The 23,936-nt window shown below is 45.8% G+C and overlaps 2 protein-coding genes across 5 annotated transcripts in view; one reads left to right on the top strand and one right to left on the bottom strand.

The window, feature by feature from the left end:
* The window catches only part of LOC149854103 (sphingosine-1-phosphate transporter SPNS2-like), a 166,216-nt gene that overhangs the window by 99,508 nt on the left and 42,772 nt on the right, over positions 1-23,936 (bottom strand). For all 4 annotated transcript variants that reach the window (XM_090026480.1, XM_090026481.1, XM_090026482.1 and 1 more), the window contains exon 2: positions 19,784-19,849. In XM_090026480.1, coding sequence (XP_089882606.1) covers positions 19,784-19,849 — 66 coding nt within the window. The remainder of the gene's footprint in view (positions 1-19,783; positions 19,850-23,936) is intronic.
* LOC149854104 (uncharacterized) lies at positions 15,388-16,853 on the top strand. Its single transcript, XM_090026313.1, has 2 exons — positions 15,388-15,961; positions 16,525-16,853. The coding sequence occupies exons 1-2, from the start codon at positions 15,388-15,390 to the stop codon at positions 16,851-16,853; spliced, it is 903 nt and encodes a 300-aa protein (XP_089882439.1).

Here is a 23,936-nt window from a genome sequence, read left to right as displayed (position 1 = left end):
TAAAGCAGCACAACCTCCATCTGCCAACATTGCTGCGGCCACATACTAATTGCCCCGTACAACTTTGAAGTCTCTTACCCAACAATCACAGAATCATAGAAACTTAGGGTTGCAAGGGACATCAGGAGGTCATCTAGTCCAACCCTCTGCTTAAAGCAGGACCACTCGCAACTAGAGCATCCCAGCCGAAGCTTTGTCCAGCTGGGTGTTAAAAACCTACAGTGCATGGGATTGTTCAATCCTAAATGCAGGACTGTGCATGTGTCCTTATTGAATCTCATGAGATTTCTTTTGGTCCAATCCTCCAATTTATGGATGTCTCCCTGAATCCTAGCCCTACCCTTGAATCCTTGAATTGTGGATGTCTCCGAATCCTAGCCCAATCCTGCTACTCCTCCCTGCTTGATGTCATCTGAAAAGTTGCTGAGGGTGCACTCCATCCCATCTTCCAGGTCGCTGATGAGGATATTGAACAAAACTGGCCCCAGGACTGACCCTTGGGGCACTCTACTTGATATCACCTGACACCTAGACATCGAGCTATTGATTACTGCCCTTTGAGCCAGACAATGCTGCCAGTTTTCTATCTACCTTACAGTCCATTCCAAACTCCCTTCGTTTGCTTGCAAGAACGCCGTGGGAGACCATATCAAAGCCTTCCTAAACTCAAGGTACATCGCATCCACTGTTCTCCCCACATCCACAGTACCAGTCATCTCATCACAGAAGGCAATCAGACTGATCAGACATGACTTGCCCTTGTAGTTCCCAGGATCCTACAGACCAGTCTGCCTCACCTCAGTCCCTGGAAACATCATGGAGCAGATCCTCAAGAAATCCATTTCTAAGCACTTGCAGGTTAAGACAGTGATTAGGAACAGTCAGCATGTGTTCACCAAAGGCAACTTTCACACATAGTAAACACCACCTGAGGACCGACAGACTAGTATGGAACAGATAACATGTCTTCCCCCCTCTCCTTGGATCATTTTAAGCCAAGAATCTCTGCAATTCTGAGCAGCTTTACGTTCCTATCCTTGGCCGGGCCCAGAACGGGCAGTGCCAGGACAAAGAGAGAGGCTACTCCTTTAAGATTTCCAGACCAGTCCAAAGACTCTAGTGGTTCAGCTCAACATCCAAAGCAAACAGTCTCTTGTGATTTGCATATTGACAAATCACTCTTGGTGACAGTGGTTACACAAGAATGCAAGGGTAGAGCCAAACTGCTCTAAGTAGATGTAGAGACGCTGGCCAGGGCTTCCTCTGTTGTGACATTCTTGCCAGGAAGGCAGAGTGCCGTGCCATGGAGTACAGGGCAAATTCACAGTCTGCTGGACTTAAAAACCAAACAGAACCACTTGCCGCCACCTCCTATTAACACACACTATAAAATGCAGTGGGTTGGCAAGGCCCAGATGAAGAGGTGGCCCTGGCCCACTGCTGGAAAACCACACTACCTTGGGGTGTGTCAGCCATTACAGATGCAGGGTCTGCCTCTGCAGCATTTCCTCGAGCACTAAAGATTTGCCACACACTGGGTCAAACCCTAGCTCAGGAAGAGAGAGGATTCGTATCACTGCTAGCGATCCCAGTCCTAAGTGCTGGTACAAACTATGGCCTGTAGCAATTCAACCTGTTGGCACTAAGGGTTTGCATGGTACAACTAGGTCTGTGGCTGAAATCCCCAGCATGGGCAAGGCCTAGGTGGGAATTCTGCCCTGGTGCTCAACAAGAATGGAGGGAAGAAAAGGTGTGCCCTTTAAGCTCTGAGAAACCCTGCTCAGTAAAGACCAGGATCCAGTGTTAAGCCTTCTGTATCCTCTCTTACTCCACCACAACGTGTGTGAGATAAGTCAGTCTAAGGGTAGTACCACTCCTCTGCTCCACCCTCTGTATAAACACTCACCTTTGTTTATTCCAAGGTACAAATGCTCAACTTGAGAAGCCCAGCCTTCTGGCAGCACCAGGATTATGGATGATTAATGTCTAACAAAGGCTGGAGTTTCTGGACAGTAACCTGCTACCATCCTTCAGGTGGAGACAAACAGAAGACTTTAACCTCCTACCACCCTTCAGACAGAGGCAGACAACAGTTAGGTGGCTTCTGGGCAGATGCACGACTAAGCCAAAGAAACTGCAGAGCTGCTTTCCAGTCCACATAAAGCAACATGTGCATTTTTAACCCTCTGGCACTGCTGCTGCAAATACCCACCTGGGAGATGTCACTGGTGGTAGCAGGTGACCAAAGGAAGGTACCAGGAAAACTAAACAGCCTTTCCAGATGAAATGGCAAGGCCTTCCCTTGTGGACCAGATCAACAAAGAAATTCTACCTGGAAGAGTGAATGAGGTAGTTTTATGTCTATATCTAACTACTAATATGACTCATCTCCACAACAACTACATTCCTCCACTCTGCCCAACTCAAATCTATTTTAAGGGCCTGATTTTTAAAGGGTCCTTAACCCAGTCACCAATTTGGAGCCTGTGGTTTACTATGGGAGAAATTTTGCAGGTGTCATTTATGCCATTTAGTATTTAACTACTTGATTTACAGCGAGTTAAATCTCTAAATGCCACACACGGCCTCTGTAAAATTGAATGTTGTTTTGGAGGGGGGGAGAAGGAGGGCCCTAAATGTTTAAGTTAAGAGCCCAGCTCCATTTGAATTAAATTCCTGTAACATCCTGTGCCTTTCAGAAATGGAGAGGAAATTCATTTTTCCTTTCCTGTGAAGTTGTCTTATAACTTCCCCAACTTCTTGACACCAGTGCTGTCACTGATAATGCCCATGTCACAGAGATGCCTCTATCTATTGGACTTTGTCAGTGACATCTCATGGTAAGGAACTGAGGGCAAGGGCAGCCAGACAGCTTTGTTATTACCTTCTAGGCTCAACAAAGCCTCAGTGTGCCTAATAAAGAAGCATGAAGCTACACAACAACTTTGGATAAAACTGGACCATCAGCATCTCAGTGCAGAAAATACAGAAAGAGATGGTAATTAGAAATTAAAGGGGCAAAAGAGTATGAACTTTGAGTGTACATCATACATTCAACTGGTAAAAACAATCTGAAAACTAAATAGGGACTCGACCTAGATGTTTTCACTTAATTAGAACTCCACTGAAGACAAAGTTCATGGGACTTTTACTCAAGGAGGCAGCTTAGGGCCTACACTGAAGTACTAGTTATACCAGACCCCCTATGGAGAGACATTCAAAAAGCCTGAGCCTGAACTGATTCAATCTTTGCAGATTATTCTAACCTGCCTAGGTTGAACTGGTTTGCAACTGAACAGACATTCCCTCTGGACTGAGGAAATGCAGGCACATGCCTGCAGTGGCTCAGGCTAGAAGCTGGGGGGGGGGGGTGCTACAGCAGCCCTCCATTCCCTTCCGCACTGCTGAGCTGACAAGGAGTGTGGCCAGGCCCCCACAGGATGCTCTGATTTGGGAAGGGTTTAAACCCCCACCCTGCACAGTCCCAGGCTTTTCCCCACTTGCTGCTCAAGCGGTGGGAGTGTTGCCAGCCCCAGCCCCAGGCTAGCAACCTGAGACAAAGAGGGGGTGTGCAGTGCATGCATCTGTTGATGATACTGAGCTTCTCAAATCTCCCTTTCCCTGCTTCTTCATACTGTCTGCAAACTTGACAGGTGAAGGAGCCAGCAGGGAGCTGATAACACAGCATTTAGCAGCCCTTCAAGAAAACAAAAGCCTCTGTCATTAGTTCAAATTCTTCTTAAACATGTTTTTCAAAGGAAAGAATGGAGGGACATTACCAGCTGACCTGTTGATTAGCTCCAAAAAGCCCAAGCAGACACTGTCCCATCTGCCTTGGTCCTGTCCCACACACACACACACACACACACACTCCTACCTATCTCTCAGCATTAGCTAGCATCACACACACACACTCCTACCTATCTCTCAGCATTAGCTAGCATACCACATGCCCAGAATCCATGGGACTGGGGTCCATGTTGTGGGAGATAGGAGGGAGGGAGGGAGAGGGGGATCCCTACTTGAGAAGCAAATGGTGTCGGGGGGGAAGGGGCAGGGGGAAGTGAGGCAGACCCTGCTGTGCCTGCAGTCTCCCCCAGAGCTCCAGTCAGGGAGCAGAAGGGTAGAGCCAGCCCTGTTCTCTGGAACAAACAGCCCAGCCCAGGGTTGCAAAGCATCTGGGATGCTGGGGGAGTCTGGTTTAACTTAAACCAGAAAGGGGTCTGGGACAGACATTGCATAAACTTGTTTGACCCAAATCAGTTAAGTCTGATACTACATTCAACCAGGTTCATCTTAAACCAGTTTCAGCCATTTTATAACTGGTTTATGTGCACTGAACTTATGTTCTGTCACAGTTTTAAACCAATTTATGGTCACTTAATCTGGTTTGTGTGTAATGTCTGTCCCTAGCCCATATGTATTACAGGAGAGTGCAGAGATCCAGACTGCAATGGAAAGCACTGTACATACAGGTAAAGAAAGCCTGCTTCCAATGGCATCTGAACAGAACGAAAGCTGAAGGTAGAAGGGGTTGTGCCCTCCTCCAGGATCATTCAAACAGGATGTGAATGACAGAATTGGGAAAAGGATCTAGATCCGAGTGCCCTGCACAGTGCCCCAATCCATAACGCTTCCCCAGTGTCCTTCATTGGCTAACCTATTAGCATTTTCCTATAACGATGCATTTACATTACATTTAATCTCCAAGCAGAAAAACTGAACATTATTAATGCAACATCTGATTTGTCTAAGGCAACTGCTCACAGATAAAATCTGATTAATACTAGTCCTATCAATTCAAATTGTTAATCCACAACAGAACAAAGTATAGCTGAATTTTGAATTGAGTTGTGACAGCTAAGACAAGGAAGCAGGAAAAGAAAGTACTGAAAAGGTACATACAAATACATGTTGAAACTGCAAGAAAAGAAGCCCTGAAACGAACAGTAAAGCAAAGATATGGGAAAAACATAACTAGAGCCTGTTAATTTTTAATTCACTATCTATATTTTGATGCAAAAATGGATGCGTGTCAAAACTGACATTTCACCAAAATGTCAATTTTCAGTTTAAATGTTCCAGATATTCGCTGGCAAACCCAGAGTTCAGATGTTGAAGATTAAGGAATTTTTAGATGGAAAACAACCATCTTCCTCACTATAGCAACTTAGAATGGAAACATTTCTGTTAAACCTTTCTTTCTCCACCCCCTTCCGCCAATAATTGTTTATATCTGACATGTGTTGGATGCTTAAAATGGAAAAAAAGAAAAAAAAGAAAAAACCTCGTGTGTGTGATGAAAATGTGAAAACTTTGGCCAAAAGTTTTAACCAACATTTTTCATATTCACTCACGTTTTTCATAAGAACAATCATCAAGTCAGGATATGAGAGAACTGTGCTACAAAGGAGCAAGGCTATTACTGGAAATAATCTATTTGTGATCTAACCATAAAACTGTGTTTTTGGGTTGACTAAATGCATAGTAAAAAGACCCACAATTTTGGTTCTGAATTGCTTCATCCTGCTTTTATGATATTTCTCCACTTCAGTTAACACACCAAGGGAAATTGGTTGACCACCAGAGGAGCAGCAGATCCCTTGGAGTATTAGCTGTTATAATAACTTGACTGTATCTATTTGCTGCACTTGAGTAATTATACACCCTGCCACAACAACTCTGAGAAAAGTAACCCAGCAAGCGTCTCAGTGCTCATATCCAATGGGAGATTAATGGTAAATGCTCTCCAATTAAACCGGAAATACAATGGTTTTTTGCATCAATGTCAGATGCAATTTATATTATTCTTAATCTCACCTATTCAGTCAGTCTAGGATCTCTCTCGCACGCTCCCTCTCTCTCACTCACTAGCAAGTCTACATATGCCTGATACAGTTTTCTTCAGGCTCCTTTCTGAAACGAGCACAAAGCACAGAGTGCTGCAAGATGCATGGGACAGAGATTGATAAGGATGTGGCGTGTGTGCTGAAAGGGAAGGTTTCCCCAGAACCACCATGGCAGTCTCTTTTAGACAGTTCAATGTAATTGATGCAAATTGGAAAGCAGTTCTTTAAATTAGCAGCACTGAAAGAGAGGGCTGCTGTGGCAAATGGTATACAATTCATTTTCAGAGGACCGAGGTACCTATGGTTACAAAAGGACACCTTTTTAAAGCCCATGTGTACATGCACAAGAACGGTTGCACAAAAGCACTGTTTCAACAGCACACAACACCTTCGGGCAAACGCCAATGCGTACCTTATCAAACTGTAACTGTAACTAGGCATGTTAGTCTAACAGACCTGTCACTCAAACTGGATCACGACCCAGACATGCCTATATCTATACTAGACATCCCCAAGTCAATAAATATCATAGTACTTTGAGTGACTAGAGGCCCATTGCATTGATAGCTCACAGGGATGCTTTCCACCTTGCTAGAGAGACAGCATCTTTGATATCACCATGCTCCCTAGCACTATGCCAGGATGTTACATCCAGATGAATCAGAAGGAAGAACATCTATTGGATCCAAAGCCTGTTCCATCTCCAACACCTCCACCTGCACCGTGGTGGATTTGACTTAGAAATATCTCGCCAAGCACTGACCAGCCCGACCTGCTTATCAACCGCAGACGGTCACTCTGTAGAACAGAACTTGTGCTTTGAGAAAGCAACACAGCTCAGGTGAAAAAAAAGCAGCGAACTTTTTTTTTTTTTTTAATTTGCAAAAAATAAAATCTAAGAAGCTTTTTGGGATCCCCTGGGTGAAACACACTGTGTAAACAGAATGTGTTGTAAACACTACTCACATTCCTCTTCCTTGTAATTCATAAAATGCCCTGACACGAGCCCCAGAAAAGTCAAAGCAAAGACCCTCTCACCAGGCTGGCAACAGATCTCGAGTCAGTCCCAAAATGCACATGTGGCAGTGGCACCTACATGCACAGATCCAGACCAGTATAAAGGAGAGCGGATGGATAGTGTGTGTGGGCTCCACGAGACCATCTGATTTAGACTACAAGAAAAATTCCCTTGTGCCTCTGCTCATTACTCTTCAAAATTAACCGTAAGTGCCCAACAAAGCCTAAAGGTAAGGCCAGGCAGATTTGCTGTTCAGCTCAACCAGCTTTCTGGTGTCAAAGGAAAGGATGGGGTGAGGGGGAATAAACAAAGCACAAGACTTTGAGAACATGAGCCCACTCCTCGTTCCTCGAGCAGTCAGCAGCCACTAGCTGTTTAATGACTCCATCAGAACAGCTGTTCATATTATTAAAACGCTTAATTCTTTATTTGAAAAGGCCAAGTGGTTATGGGGCCTGGTGTTAACAAAGGCAGAGCTGGGTGAAATGCACTCTCTTCCGAACTAGCCACACACAGCATTCAAAATCTACTGTGCTGTCAATGCCAGCTAGCATCCTGCTGATTAAAAATAAGGTTGCTCTTGCATAAAACTACATGATAAAGATATTCCATTTTCCACTCTAAAAGATTTGGATGAAGTCCTGCGGTTTGTGGCGATATCTGGGACTAGATGGGCAAGATGTACTAAAGCAAATGTAACAACCGTTAGGGCTTTGAATGACGACAGCCCGCATCTTGGATGTCTATAGGAAGATGCTCTCCTTGTGTTGCTGTGAACAATTACGTAAGTTAATTCAACACTGGTGCAAGGTGCTCAAGCCATAACCCCAGGGGACTGGGTCACACAGCACAGACACTGGCAGGGCCTGCCCTTGTCCAAAGGAGACCAGCAGCAAGGGTGCACAATGAAGGATGCGTTAATCACCACATTAGCAACATCTAATAAAATTCTTCTGCAGAAAAATCAGTCTGTACTATTCACATGCATGGGGAGGGTCAAGGCTAACGCTGGCGGGAGACTAAGGTTTGCCCTCACCTGCTGACCTGCTTGGTCCCCTCTAGGAATCTACACACTAACAACATGAAGCAAAAGCAGGGCTTGAAGGGTGTGCAGGGAATCTGTCAGACTGCCTTCTCAGCCAAGCCAAGGGTGCATGTTATAAAGGTGTATTTTGCAGCTGACCTTGGCTAGGCAAGGGGATCACAGCAGGACACTAACAACATTTTCCTTTAACCTGACCCAACAGCCTTCGGGGCCTAGTTCAGGAAAGCACCTAAAATGTACATGTGGGTTTAGTGGGATTTAGGTATAGGGTTAAGTGCCTTCTTGAATCAGAACCTCAGGTTGCAAGAACTTCTCAGTTAATACTTGACCTAACCTGGAACCAGTTGGTGAGCAAGTGGAAGCCCGTGTCCAAGGACCAATTTCATAAGCCATCTAGATACCCACCATGCTGCTAAACTGCCATTTATCTTCTCTACCTGGCTCTGTTGTCAGCAGGTTTTCAGAATTCTCTCTGGCCTGAATCGATCTGAGTATCATACAAGTCTTAAACCTCATTGCCAGGCTGAGCAAAGGAAACATTAAAGAACAGCAAAAGGGATTATTATTATTATTATGTATACATTAAAGAAAGGCAAAAGGAATTATTATTATTCTGTATACTCAAAACAGCCTGAATAGTGGTGTCATTTAGTGTCAGCTCATTTGGCAATGCAGACATTTAGGGTTTTGGAAATAATTCTGCACAACCAACCAGTTTATATTGTGCAGATTTAGATGCCGTCTGGTTTTTTTCTGAACACGTTTTCCTTTTCTTTTTTGAGAGGGAGTAGATTGGAAACAGAACCAAAGCAAAAAATGGACCCATTTGTTACCTCATATGGTCCTATTTTGTGAATAAATGTCCTAAGGCATTATTAGCCTTATTCTGCAAAACTGGATCACTTTAAAAAAAATACAGAACTAAATATGAAAATGTTCTTCTTAATAACAAAGCAGAATGTTTAATTGAGGGTGGGTCTTTTCTGGAAATAACCAGTACAGAAATGCAAATCAGATTCAGCCTTTCCAGAATAAAAAAGGACCAAAGGAATTTGTGAGTCTAAGGCTGACAAGCATCAGCAGTGCCCCAGCCCTGACCTGCAAGGAGCTGTCTAGAGAAATGGAGCACTTGAATCTTCATGCCGTTAGGTCTCTGCAGAGCCTTCCAACAAAGGCACCTGCGTAATTGTAATCGGAAAATGGATTGAGATTCAGGGCAGCTTGCAAAGGCCCTTTAGCAGACTGAAAGTAACAACGTGGCTCTGAAGGTGACCCAAAGGGATGTGAACCTGTGACTTCAGCTCTGAGTTTCTGCATTCGCTCCTCTGTCCCCCAGCCAGCCCGCCTGTCAGCCCTTCATTACGTTAGGCTGATACCAGTTAGGGAGACACAAAAGAATATCTTCAACATCCTTGCACTTGCCAGCCTCAGAGAGCCTTTTAATTTTATTTCAGCACGTACTGTGCTCAGAATAACCAGCACACTTCGCATTCAAGTAACAGAATCGTATCAATTTAAGCCCGGTCCTGCTAGCCTTGCCCCCAAAGCATTCATCAAGGCATTTTATTTGAATACACAGCCTTGCTTCTTAATCATTATTGCTTAAATTGGAGCTGTTCTATATAGCTATGTCTTAATTCCTGCAATCGTGTCATGATACAGAAAGGTGGGGAAGTTGAAATGAAGCCGTACAAAGACAAGTGGGACAACCAAAATGAGTTTACTGATTTTCCCCTTGTGCTGAAGCCATGACATTCAAAAGCCCTTGGCATGAAAGCAGTCCAAATCCAGCAGGGTGCTGGATGTCTTCAAATCCCACTGAAGTCACCTGGAGTTGTGGGTGTTCAGTCCCACTGGGGGTGGCAGGGTGGAGAGGAAGTCTAGTGCGAGATGACTTGCTCCCTTCCTTTTGTCTCTTTTGCTCTTGACCCAGTCCAACTGGCTTTTGGATATTAGGACTTCCTCTGAAGAGATGTCCGCAGCCCTACAAAATAACCTTTCTTTTTTTCCCCCACCCCATAGCTCTTTCCCCGATCATTTTTCTCCAGCAGACTGCAGTGCCTGCACGCTAGTGCTTTCTACTCTGTCACTGCTGAGATCAGACCATGCAGGCTGGAACAGGATGGCGTTCAATGGGAATGACCAACTCACTGTGTTGAATTTTTAACTGTTCAGACACTGGACTTGGTTCCACGCTTGGCTGTGTAACCGGCTGGTGGCGAGGCCTTGGGCAAGACATTTCTGTCCTGTCTCTTCTCTCAGTTTTTCCCAGGTAGGTTATGCTACCCCTCCCAAATAAAAAAAACTGCCACCTTCCTCTGATTTGTGTTCTGCTTAGGAGAAAATAGCAATAGCTGCAAGAGGAAAAAACTCCAGGGGCATGTGAAAAGAAGAATGAAAAACAAAGAGAGAGACTGAAGAAAGGAGGAAAAATTTAGCAAAGCGTGCATTGCACTAGTGAGAGCAGTGTTTGAACAGGTCAGATGTTGGAGGCAGGTAGAAGCAAGCAACTGGGATTTTCAAAATGCGATCCTTCTTCATTTTTTAAATAAAAACAAGGAACCAAGAATCTGAAGTAGTTTTGTGACCCTCCTCTCAGCAGAGATGATTTATAAAGCCAACTTTTGCCAGCCTTACATACTCTTCCAGCCCCAGCTCCTTTGCAGCTCAACCCTACACAATTATCTTTTGCAGGACAGGGCTGGCAACAGCTGTACTGACTGATCACAATTGCCTGGTGTAACCCAACTATGGGCTTCTTCTGCACACACAGATATCAGTCAGCCCTGTCCTCCCTCTGTCTAGCAACCGGTGAGAAACTAAATGGATCCACAGGCCAAAACCACACAAAGCAACACTCACACACAAGGATCCAGGAAAATTCAGTAACAATTATTTAAATAGCATCTTACAGGCAGCCTTCTAAAAATGTAAGAAGCCCAAGGCTCAGTTTTAGCACCATCAAGAAATAATTGAAGCTTGGGAGTCACCATAGTTATGTGCCTTGATGTCTTGAAAAATACTACTAAGCAAGCAGCAATTGTGACCCATCTGTCAGCGTGTCCTTTGCTGTCACTGGATCCTTGTTAATAGAGATGACTGCGTTTTGCTCAGTTCCATTATGGCTGAGGCATTAGAGTTCAGGTAATTTTGCCACATAAAGAATTACAGGGTTCCTGTGAACAGCTTGTTACATCTCTGGTTTGCATAGCAACTCCTACCTAGAAGCACAAAGAAACAAAATACAACTCAAATTTTCTTTCTGCACAGCTCCCAATCCCACACTTTTTCAGAAACATTTGGGCTACAGAGATTGGGAGAGTGCACATGTAGATTTTGTGCATTTAGGTGGAGCAACGGCGAGATGGACTGAGTGGCCAGATCCAGGCGCGCTGCAGAGTCCCATGCTGAGGCTGCCATTCCCCAGCTGGCTGGGCTGCTCCCCTGTCTCTGCACTGTGGAGCCCTTCGCTGAGGCATGTGGAAACATGGAAGCAGCCAACCCAAGGCTGCCTACTCCCCCATCTCAAGGTACACTGGGCCCCAGCCAGGTGGGGAGTGCCTGGCGGCGGTTCAGGGTGCCTTGGTGTGGGGGCTTCGCAGTGCACGGAGATGGAAGAGCTGGCAGCCCTGGGACCATTTACTCTCTTCCTCCATGAGCTGCTCCTGGACGGGCTGGGGCACAGGGTGCCTCAGCACAGGGGATGCCTGCCAGTTAGCCCCCTGAGGGATCCTGTGCCCCAGCCAGTCCTCCCACAGCACATAGCGCAGTGGGACAACGTGCCCTGCTGCAAAGCACGCAGGCAGGGACGTGCACTGCAGCACAAAGAAGAGGCACAAGTTTGTACTACTACTACTATCTGTGCTGCTGTAAATGTAAGCCCCTTCCCATGTGGATGTGGCCTGTGTGTGCAGGACTAAGAGGCTATGAACTCAGATTTCAAGAGTTCCTTTTTTCTTCCATTATTTGGGTGTGCAACACTATCTTTCCCAAAATAACTTTCTATAGCATTATGGTTAGAAGGGTTTCCACTGCCGTAAAATTAGCTTAAAGACTTGATGACTGATAAAATCAGCTTAAAGACTTGATGGCTATCAACAAATCCCTCATTCTCTCTTGTTAAAGTTTGAAGTCAGTGTCATGCACATTAAGTGCAAGATCAACATCCTGATAACCAAAATCCACTTTTTCATGGGTAGGTACGGGCTCAATGCTGCAAACTTTACTGTGATAGGAAGGGCCATCTTGGGGGCACGAGTGTACTTCAGTCTCAATGGCCTTGGATAGCATCTGCAGGCTAAATTAAAAGGTGAAGACATGAAAGTGCCATTCTTGGCTCTGCCACAGGTTTCCTGTGAAACCTTGGCCAAGTTCCTTAAATTCACTGCATCAGTTTCTGACTTGTAAAATGTGGATGCCAATATAGATTATTTCAGGGCTCTGACTCACTCCTGGTGATCTGTGGCTTACTGAATGAGCTGTCTAGTTAATATCCATGCCACTATTTACAGGGAAAGTCACTTCTCTACTTAAGTCACAATGGCAGAATCAGGCCTTCAGTATGTTGTGAAATCACTGGATCAGAGGTGCTATAGAAGTGCAAAGTTATCACAGATGATATGAAATGGCCAAAACTTTCAGTTCAGTGCCCCTAGGAGAAAGAACACATGGGAACACCTTCCAGACCAGGAAATGACCACAGAGAGGGTGCTGCATTTCTTCACCAAAGGGGCATGTTGTTGCTGACAGAAACTACTGCATTCCTATTAGCAATATTCCAAACAATAAAAGGGCCTTTAGGTGGCCTGCCTCTTCACTATAGAAATAAATAATAATAATCCTTCACATAGCAAGGGGGATTAAGATCAAATATTTGCTTTAGAGGATGAGATTTTTCCATCAGAGTATTTTATTGGAAGCACTCATTGTCTACATGGAGGATCTGTTCCTAGGGGCGCAATAAATAAAAATAACTGCTACAAAACAGGGCTGGACTGAGATCCAATGTCATTTTGGGCATCACTGATTGATGCTCCTACTCATCAGCGGTATTTGTAAAGTTCTAGCCTTCTGTTCTTGACACGTGTTGCATGCATCAGCTTAGCTGAACTCTGCCTTTCCAAGAGGAGAGCAGCTGGTGGAGAATTAACAAGATAGGGATGGCAGACAATTTGCTGGCGTACCCATGAAGCCAAACTCTCATTCCTAGTCTGCAAAGTTTAATTGAGGGCCCTATCCTGCAAGATGCAGTAATTCCCACAGAGATCTTGTCTAGTGCCTTGCAAATTATGACCCAGACACCTAGTAAAAAAATGTATGAATAAGGAAGGGGACAAGCTGAAGAATGAGAGAACAAGAGAGCAAGAATGAGAGTGTCAGAGAGCTTTCGATGGAGCTGAATGAGCTCAAGTCAGCAGGGCCTGATGAACCTCCCAGGGTGCTAAAGGAACTGGCAGAGGAGATCTCAGAGCCCCTGGCAATAATATATGAAGTCTTGGGAGATGGAGGAGGTGCTAGCTGTAAATGTTTTATTTCATTTTGTATAACTGCCGCGTGGCATTTTTCACATTTATGTAACTTTGTAGTCTTATCTTTTGAGTCAACCCAAAAGAAAATGTTTGTTTAGTAATAGCTATAACCGAAATCCTATCGCGAATCTTGTATCGCGAGTACTTAAAGGAGGCGGAGCAATATATTCGCCCCACCCCAACCGCTCCAAAACACTCCTGGCAGGAGCGCGGAAAAAAAGAGCCACCCCCGTACTCAGAGCCCAACCCCCCAGCTCTCGTCACTGCCCCGCCGCCAGCAATTTATCCATCATTGCCACCAGTGAACTCGCCACCAAGTGTTTTGCCTGTTACCACCCACAAAGTCACAACGGACAACAAAGAAGAAAAGACAGTTGTCATCTTCCGGTCACAAGACCGCGGCAAACTCCGAGAGCTCTACTTAGACACCAGAATACGAGCAGGTGAAACACCCGTAACGTGGCTAGGCCGTCTGGTCCTAGAACACGGCGCAGAAACCCTTGATAAAGCGGAGGCGCACTACCTAATGCGACAGTCAACATGGAGCGGAGGGACATGCGTCGATACAAGCCTACTCGATGACACAGATGAGCTACCACTGCTAACTCCTGCTGCCCTAGCTGCAGGAGGTATCCTGCGTTGTACCTACAGAGGACATGAAGGAGACCTCAACAACCTTCAAAGGCCACGGGCCCTGCAACTAGTCTTTGCAATAGTCGGATGCTCGTTTCTACAATGGAATCCAAAAAAAATCCCATAGACGGAGTTAAGCTTGAAAAAAGAGATGAAAGCTGGCCCCAAAAGCACTTGCTGGACCCCGGTTGAGTTCCCGTCACCACCGAAGGAGTAGAGGAGGTGTATCAAGTCTATGGGACCGTCTACGGACAGGCAGTACGTCTCATCATGCTCGCCTCCGTCGGGCAACCCTGTAGCAGCATCTTACACCTACAACAACAATTCTCACCTGAAGTCCCCGAACGCGAAGCATTCCCAGCTACCACCGCTACCACTGACGGCAGTTCCCAAGGTATGGCAACCCAAGGACAGTGGCAACCACCACAAACACAAGGGCAATGGGAGTCGCAAAGAAAAGAAAAGAACGAAGGGCCACCCATTCGGACACCTCTAGAACGAGCAAGATTTGGATTTTTATTGGGATGATCTGGACTCGACAAGGCTACCCTACGAAAACTTTCAGAAGAAGAACAATTAACCCTTGCTATCAAATTCGGATGGGACCCTAACCGCCAACCGAAGCCAAAAAATGAGTAGCAGCCACCGAGGCAATAAACCTCGGTGGCAACCTTCAGCAATTCCGAGACCCATGTTCCTACATCACTCTACCCATCAGAGACCCATCTCCGCTCACCAAAAGCAAAAGAAATCAAGTTCCTACTAGACACAGGTGCACAAATTTCTGTCATTCGACCGTCCACACTTTTACTAGCATCTGCACTACTCCAGGCCATGAGCCTCTGGCAAGTGCCAAACGAAATGCAATCCGACGGAGGACCACCCTTTATATCAAAAGCCTTAGTAACCTTCTGAAGTACCTACAACATCATCTGGCACACCCACATCCCACATCAACCACAGTCAAATGGCGTTGTTGAGCGTTCCATAGGAATCCTCAAGGTAAAGATTGGATCCGCCCCGATTCTTCATTAATTTGGAATCCTCATACTGTTTCTCCCCCTTGGTTTATATCCTTTACATCTTCACGTACCACCCTTCTCCCAACTAATTGGAATATTTCCCACGCGCTCAGCTTAAGCGCTCCAGGCAGCCATGGTAACAATTCGTTTTTTTGCTTTTTATCAACCAATATTACATGCTGTTTTAGCTCATTGTGACAGCCATAGACTTCCACAACCCATCCCGTACGCAACCGGACCCCCCATTTGGTCACAACACAATTTCCCAAGAAATCCCCCTTGTCAGCAAAACATGCCAGCTTCCCTTGGCCTAGCCTGGGCATGTTCCAATGGTCACTTATTCACCGTTTTGCCTGCCTCCCTTACTAATACCCATTGTTTTCTCGCCTCTATTCTTTTTTGTCCTCCCCTCATGGCCAACACGGCCTCCCCCTCCAGTCCCTTATTAGCTCATATATCTAAGCGCACAACCACATATAGCCCAGTCTGGAGCCAGCTAACCAACAACGAAAGAGTCGTCCAAACACTCAGTTGGGCTGCCAAAGGCCTATTTATCTGGGGAGTCGGCATTACAAAAGCCCGCATTGCACTAGCCCAATTAGCCGAGGAAGTAGAGTTATTAGCGAACCGTACAGCCGACAGCCTTTTTCTCTTTAACCAGCAGTTACAGGCCACTTCCCAAATGACTATACAAAATCGTCTTGCGTTAGACACCTTATTACTCCAACACGGTGGCCTATGCCAATACCTTAACCTATCTAATGACCTATGTTGTATTGCGATCCCTAATGTTTCCATCCCACTCAATCAACAAGTCGATAGCATTCGCAAAATAGCTACCCGTGTCAACAGCATCGCTGGCATTGGCAACAACTTACTTTCTCAAGTTTTTAATGCATTAGGATTTAATATTTCATCTTGGCTATCTAACCTACTTTCGACACTCCTCATGTTATTTATACCTATTATAATATTTCTATGCATTTGTTCCTGTGTTGCAAAATGTATCCAAAATCGTATAAACTCTGTAAGTGCCTTTGTCTATACCAAACTTCCCAATAGGCCCAATGAAGAAAAGAATATACTCACTATTAACCCATTTACAAATGAAACCGCAGCATAAATGTTCTACTGCCCCACGGCACAAGGTCATGTAAATGTTTTACTTCATTTTGTATAACTGCCGCGTGGCATTTTTCACATTTATGTAACTTTGTAGTCTTATCTTTTGAGTCAACCCAAAAGAAAATGTTCGTTTAGTAATAGCTATAACTGAAATCCTTACCATACCGCCTCGCTTATACTTGAGCTGCAACTTCGCTCCAGCCAGTCTCCCCTCTTATTCGTAAGAGGGTGAGGCCAGGTAAGTTGAATAAACCCTTTTACTATAAACTTTGAAAGCGTATAGCGTTTCGCCTACTTGTGCCAGTAAGGCGAACCTCGATGGCGGTCGACGAGCCACCTCTTATCCCGCCCCACAAGCCGCACACTTGCTCGCTCCGTAAAGTCCGCGGCTCACCAAGCGGTGTCGGAGTCTCTAATCCAGCATTTCGCCACACTAGCAGCCTGGAAAAGGGCCAGTATAATGCCCCTACCCTCAAACAAACAAACTGTGACAAAGTAACTACTTGGGTAGATCAAGGGAATTCTGTGGATGTAGTGTATCTGGACTTCAGCAAGGTTTTTGACAGGTTTCCACATGAACTTCTCACAAACAGGTTAGAGAAATATGGGCTAGACAAAACTACTATAAAGTGAAGAGACTACTGGCTCAGTAGCCACAACTAAAGGGTTATAAATGGATCCATGTCAGAACGACAGGAGGTTTCGAGCAGAATCCCGCAGGGGTCTGTTCTCTGTCTAGTGCTGTTCAAGGTGTTTATTAATGATTTGGATCCTGGAATTTAGTGCTTCTTCAACAAGTTTGCAGATGACACAAAACTGGGAAAGACTGTGAACATGTTAGAGGACATGAGCAAAATTCAGAGGGATCTTGACAGGTTAGAAACCTGGGCTGGAGCTAACAGAATGAAGTTCAGTGTTGACAAGTGCAAGGTGCTGAATCTCAGGAAGAATCATCAGGAATACAAATACAAAATAGGCGATACCTAGCTGGATAGCAGCACCATGGAGAAGGATCTGGGAGCCTTGTTGATAGATCACAGGTTCAATACGAATCTGCAATGTGAAAGAGCTGCACAAAAGGCAAATGCAGATTTGCAGTGCATTAATAGAGACATTAGGTGCAAGACACAGGAAATGATAGTGCCTCGCTACTTGGCACTGGTTAGGCCTCATCTAGGATACGGTGTGACGTTCCGGGCCCTATATTTTAAAAAGGATATGGAGAAGCTAGAGAGGGTCTAGAGGTGGGCAACAAAAATGATAAAGGGGTTGGAAGGCAAGTCATACAAGGAGACACACTGAAGGAAATAGGCATGTTTGGCTTGCAGAAATGATGCTTAAGAGGGGACATGATAGCAGTCTTCGAATACCTGACAGGCTGCCATAAAAAAAAAAAAAAAAAAAAGAGGGAAAAAATCTTTTTCTCTTGCTGCAGAGAGTAGGACACAGACCAAAAGCTTGAAGTTGCAATTAAAAAGGTTTAGATTTGGTATCAGGAAACACTTCTTCACTGTTAAAACACTGTGGAATAGACTACCGTAGGGAAATTGTGGACTCTGTCATTGGAGGTGTCCAAGAAGAGGTTGGACAGGCATTGGTCAGGGATGATCTAGGCACAGGGGTACTTATGTTCTGGTATGGGTATTTCCTGTGCTTCTGGGCTTCGCTGGTTGCCACATGGGACCGGGAGGGAATTTTTTCCACTCCTGCTGCTATGTGTCAGAGTTTTTTTAAGCCTTGCTCAGAAGCACTGGGTGTTGGCTGAAGCCAAGAATGAGAATTTTGACTGGAGCACACCAATGCTTCTGCCGGCTCTTAAAACTGTAGGTTCCCAACTAGAGGATCTCGTTCCTCTGCTCAGAGTCAGACCAGTCACCATAGATGAGGTCAGGAAGGAACTTAACCCCATGGTCAGATTAGTACAGGCTGTGGGAATTTTTGCTTTCCTCTGTAGCAGTGGCGTGGCCCTCTTCCTGGGATCTTCTTAGCATATTTTAACCACCTTTGCAACAGCATAACATTGGCTGGCATGTTCCTCCTGCCCCCCTGTGGCAGATTAGGGTGCCTTGTGGTTATTTCAGGGTTCATTGTGTCACTCTGCTAAGCAGTTAGACAGTGGATGTGTATAGGATGGTCTGGATAGGGAAGATCCTGCCTCAAATGGGGAGCTGGACTAGATGACCTGTGGAGAGCCTTTCCAGCCATACTTCTCTACGACTCTAATTCATTGGAGCAAACCAAGGTGTAAGTGCAGCAAGCACCCCTGGCAAAATGTGGTAAGAAACATGACTAGACCATCACTCCCAACATTGCCAATGCAACTGCACCAGAGATGGGATTTTTTTGTTAAGAGCCATAATATTATTGATTTGATTTGGATTGTAATTGTGCCTAAGAGCTCTAGTTATGGGTCAGGACCTCACTGAGCTAGAAGCTACACACAGCACCGCAAAAAGCTTACCAGTTAAAATCCTTTATCAGATAAGAAGCAGCATTCCTGAGTCTCATTTACTGAGATGCATGTATATTCCTTGTTAGTGCCACCAGAAAACCAATGCAAGACAACAGAAACACCAAACTTCCAGGCCTCTGACACCTTGACAGTCACCTTTGCAAGAGGGCTCTTTTTCCCCTTAAAGACTGCATTTGCACCCTGACTGGCTTACCTCCTCTCTGTAAACATCAACTAGTTCGTTATCATTGTCATCCTGGGGCTATCAATCAGAGTCTTCAAATTCAATTTGATTAAGGCATCAACCAAAGCCACATCACACCAGAGGCCAAAATACCTGGTTTGTCCTGGACTAAGTAGAAAAGTCTACAGCTTGTAGCACAAGGAAATGCCCCGAGATCTAACAACCCTTCTTCTGTAAAACGCAAGGCCAGAAGTATCTGATGCAAATGGCCCAAATTCAAAGGCTTTGTTTTCACCAACTAAACCAACAGGATAATGAGCTAAACATATGAGGAATGGCTATTAGCTCCTTCCTGCAACGTTCACGCTTATTAATTTATTCCAATAGTGGCATTGATTGTTTATACTGTATTACTTTGTGCTGCCTGCGTTTAAGAGGGCAGACATGCAGTATGACTTTTATATACCAGAGGAGTCATACTATAAACACAGTGCAAGCTTTCAGCTGAACTAGATCCACTGCTGAGCTGCTATGCCCAACCTAAGACTCAGGAAGGTGGCTGTCTTTCACTGTGGCTTGGGACTTCTCTTCCCTTAATTCAGTTCCCATAAGCTAAGAGAACAGATTTGTTCACTCACATTGCCTGTCGCACCCAAAACATCCTTATCCCATGCACTGGCAAAATGTGGCCGCAGCTGGTGTCATCCTCCAGGCCATCAAACTCGAGTTTATTTGGATGCAGCAAACTAAGCCACTGCTAAGTGGAGGCCAAGTGCACAGCTACTCAGTCAGGAATTATTTGCCAGCCCATTATATTTTAACAAAGCAAACACGTGCATAGAAGGGCAGCCCGACCTTTGTTCAAAAAACCTACAAGATACCCCCTAAGGGAAAAAACCCAGACAGACAGGAAACACAGACTCTTACCTGTTTGTAGCAAGCCAGCTCCACTGTCTTTGACTCCAAAATGCTGCTGGATGTCTAGCAGTACACCTGCCAGGAAAATAGAGAAGAAACTCAGCGTCTCCAGCCTTAGAGGAGCTTGCAACATAGACAGGTGGCAGCCCTGAAAAAGCCTGCAGAATCTCACATTGTGCAACAGCATTTGTAGCTTATGCCCCGACTTCTTTCCAGTACATGCTTGTCACTGCTGGACTGATCGAGGGTAACTGAATTACCAGCAGAGTCAGCAGGTTAACAGTGTTGTGCAAAACATTTACAGCCAGACAACCCCTTGCTCCATTTCTTACTTGTGATTTGCATGACAATATCAACAGGAGGCTTGAATACAGATCGGATTCCAGCCCCGCTAGGTGATGGGCAGACATATGACAAAAGACTGTTTCCGCCCTCAAGAACCTTCTGTTAAAATAGGCAAGAGACAGGGACCGGAGAAGAAACTTTTAGAGAGAAGGTTATGCAGTAGGTCAGTAGTTGAGTCAGTAACAAAACTGAGGTCTCCCAATTACCAACCCAGAGCTCCGTCTACTACCAATCTGCACTGGTTTCCAAGCTCTGATCAGGGTCTTCAAGTGGTTCATGTCCATTTGCAAGCATTTCAGGTGGGCTTGGCACTGGCTCTGAGGATCTCTCTGATAAGGGGCAATGCAATCTCATGTATGGGACTGAGAATCAGAAGCCCCCTTCTGACAATGACTTGGAGAAACCCCCTTTCCTGTACCTCAGTTTCCCCATTTATCCATCGTCAGTCCATCCTTGTTTCTGGTGCATTTGGGGAAAGAAATTAAACTACAGGTTTAGCTAAAGACAGTGGCATGTGAGTAGATGCTATTTTAAAACCGCAATATTCAAAATACATAAACTCATGCAACGCCCCAACAACAAGAATCAATGTAGACCTATATGTTTTGTAACATCTACTTCATCTAGATTTTTCTACTATACCCAACACAAAGGCCCTATAAATTTACAGAAATGCGCATGGGAATGAAGTAGCATAAAGCAACAAGTTCAGCCATATCATTGCTCCAACATGGCCTGAGGTACAGCACCACATCCTTGATAGTTTGGCATAATAGGCAAATATTTCCCCAGCTTTACAGGCTCCAGTTGGGTTAGACAAGAGTTAACACAGCTGGACATTTCCCTACACTGTAAGGAAATTTACTTCAGCTTCTTTGGCTTGATGACGCAACACATTCACTTGCTCCCTCATTCCTGCTCCCTGGTTTTGATGAGACAGACTATTGTGCTGTTTCCCATCTTGCAGTTCTAGTTATTTTGACTTCCCCCTCCCAAAACCAAGAAATCCAGCATTGTGCCTTTCAGAGAGAAACAGAAAGAAAGACCAATCTTTCCCAACTGCATTGAGCAGCTGCTTTTATAGCCATAAAATGTTCAGCTCCAGCTAAAATTTAGTCCAAGTGTAACCCCTCCCTTGCGTTAAGCAGAGGTGCGAGGCCGCTCCAGACCCAGGGATCTGGGTTGAATTACAGCCCCCAGGCTGCTTTGAGGGCTAGCAGGAGGGAAAGTGGAAAAGAGGAGCTGCAACAGTGGGGGACATTTTGCCTGGAGCCAGTGTGCTTCCAGCTTCCCTCCCTGATATGCTCGCAGAACCACTGAAAGACGCCCCGGCAAGATTGTAGGGGAGCCAGGTCTGAGTGCAGCTGGGAGAAGGTTCATCGACATCTTCCCCACAGAGGAGACCCCAGCAGGGAGAGGAACTGACTGTTGCTACAGAATTGTACTTAAATAGCCGCAGAAGGTAACGAAGTCAGTGTGATTGTGAAGTAGTGAAAGTCCTTGTGCCACCTGGGGTGCTGAAGCTGTGCACAAGGTGAAGCTTCTCACCCCAAAGGGTCCTTGCAAGACTGCTGGAGTTGGGGTAATTTTGTCCTCAGGTTTCCATGCAGGTTTTAGTGGGTTATATATATATTACAGATTGTGTTCTAATGCCTCTGGGTGTAACTAAACCCTCTTGTTAAACTGAGGTATTTCTGGGGGCACCGATTCATTACAGACACATACTTGCCCCCTCCTCTGCAAGAGGGTTTTATTTTTAACCCCCAGAATGATTCTGCTCATCCTTAGGAGTCAGAAGAAACAACTCTCAGAGCTACTTTAATCTCACTGCCCATAAAGCATCTTAGCTTTTGGAATAGTACTGACCAACACCGCACAGAAACACATGGGAACAAGTATTTCCAGAGGGCATCTGGGGCAATGCCAGGAAAACAAGCAAGACTCAAGGAAAACGGGGACATTTCATAGATTTCATAGACATTAGGGCTGGAAGGGACCTCGGAAGATCCTCGAGTCTAGCCCCCTGCCTGAAGGGCAGGAAGTCAGCTGGGGTCATAGGATCCCAGCAAGATAAGCATCCAATTTGCTCTTGAAGGTGTTCAATGTAGGTGCTTGAACCACCTCCGCTGGCAGGCTGTTCCAGACCTCGGGGGCTCAGACAGTAAAGAAATTCTTCCTTATGTCCAGCCTGAAGCGGTCTTGCAGTAGTTTATAACCATTCGACCTTGTCATCCCTTGGGGCGCTCTGGTGAACAGACGTTCCCCCAGATCCTGGTGGTCACCCCTGATAAACTTATAGGTGGCCACCAGATCACCCCTGAGTCTGCGCTTTTCCAGGCTGAAGAGCTCCATAGCTCTCAGCCTGTCATCGTAAGGTCTGTTTTCCTGACCTCTGATCATGCACATGACTCTTCTCTGGACTCTCTCAAGCTTCCCCATGTCCTTTTTGTATTGTGCAGCCCAAAACTGGACACAGTACTCCAGCTGTGGCCTCACCGAGGCCGAGTACAAGGGGAGAATGACATGCCAGGATGTGCTTGAGAAGCATCTATGGGTGCAAGCCAGCGTTTTGGTCACTTTACTACCTGCAGCATTGCACTGAAGGCTCATCTTCATCTTGTGGTCAGTCATGATCCCCAAGTCTCTTTCTTCCATAGTGCTAGCCAGCGTAGCACTGTTGAGCCTATAAGGATTCTGCAGGTTTTTCCTCCCAAGGTGGAGAATCTTGCATTTTTCAGTGTTAAACACCATCAGGTTCTTGTCCGCCCATTTGCTAAGCTTGTCCAGGTCAGCCTGGATCACCCGCCTATCTTCTGGCGTGGATGCTTTGCCCCAAAGTTTGGTGTCATCGGCAAACTTGGCCAGTCTGCTCCTGACTCCAATGTCCACATCATTAATGAAGATGTTGAACAATATGGGGCCAAGGACAGAGCCTTGAGGGACTCCACTGGTCACAGGACACCATGATGAGTGACTTCCGTCATCCGCCACCCTCTGGGTCCGACCATGGAGCCAGTTTCCCAGCCAGCGGATCATGGTGGACCCAAGGCCACAACTGGCCAGTTTCGTCAAGAGGTGATCATGGGATACCAGATCAAAAGCTTTTTTGAAGTCAAGACACATGACATCAATCTCTTCCCCCTTGTCCAGGTGATAGGTCACCTGGTCATAAAAGGAAAATGAGATTGGTCAAGCAAGTCCTACCCACAACAAACCCGTGCTGGCTATCCCTTAGGATGTTGGCATCGGCCAGTCCATTAAGGATGGCCTCTTTAATAAACTTTTCTAAGACCTTCCCTGAGATAGAAGTCAGGCTGATGGGCCTGTAGTTTGCTGGATCTCCTTTCCTCCCTTTCCTGATGATAGGCACCACATTGGCCTTCTTCCAGTCTTCGGGCACTGCACCAGAGCGCCAGGAGCTCTCAAAGATCTATGCCAGGGGCTGGGCTATGACGCTCGCAGGACCAGACCAGTGCAGAATAATCCTCCCTGGAGGTGAATCCCATCCTCCATCCTTTGCAGGCCTTTCTTTTTAGCCTCAGGAGGTGTGCTAGGTCCCTGGAGAGCCAGGAGGGCTGCTGTGCCCTCCTGCTGCCTTTCCTCCGAGATGGAATTGAATTAGCTTGTACACTGAGGATCGCTCCCTTGAAGAGCAACCACTCTCCCTAAACTCCCCTCCCCCTGGGGTCGTGGTCCCTTAGGGCCTCACTGACCTAGCCTCTCGAGCTTGTCAGAGTCGGCTTTCCTGAAGCCAAGGACTTCAGTGTTGCTGACAGACTTGCCAGCTTTACGGTGGATGATGAAGGTTATCAGCTCG

This window comes from Crocodylus siamensis, chromosome 13 (assembly GCF_052110815.1).
Source record: "Crocodylus siamensis isolate JL-2025a chromosome 13, ASM5211081v1, whole genome shotgun sequence".
Lineage (NCBI taxonomy): Eukaryota > Metazoa > Chordata > Crocodylia > Crocodylidae > Crocodylus > Crocodylus siamensis.
The sequence above is the reverse complement of the archived record's forward strand: the minus strand, read 5'-3'. Positions and strand labels throughout refer to the sequence as shown.

Coding starts and splice junctions, on each gene's coding strand:
- LOC149854104 (XM_090026313.1), top strand. CDS start 15,388: ATGCCAGCTTCCCTTGGCCTAGCCTGGGCATGTTCCAATGGTCACTTA. Junction 15,962..16,524: donor CAACAGCATCGCTGGCATTG/GCAACAACTTAC, acceptor TACTTGTGCCAG/TAAGGCGAACCTCGATGGCG.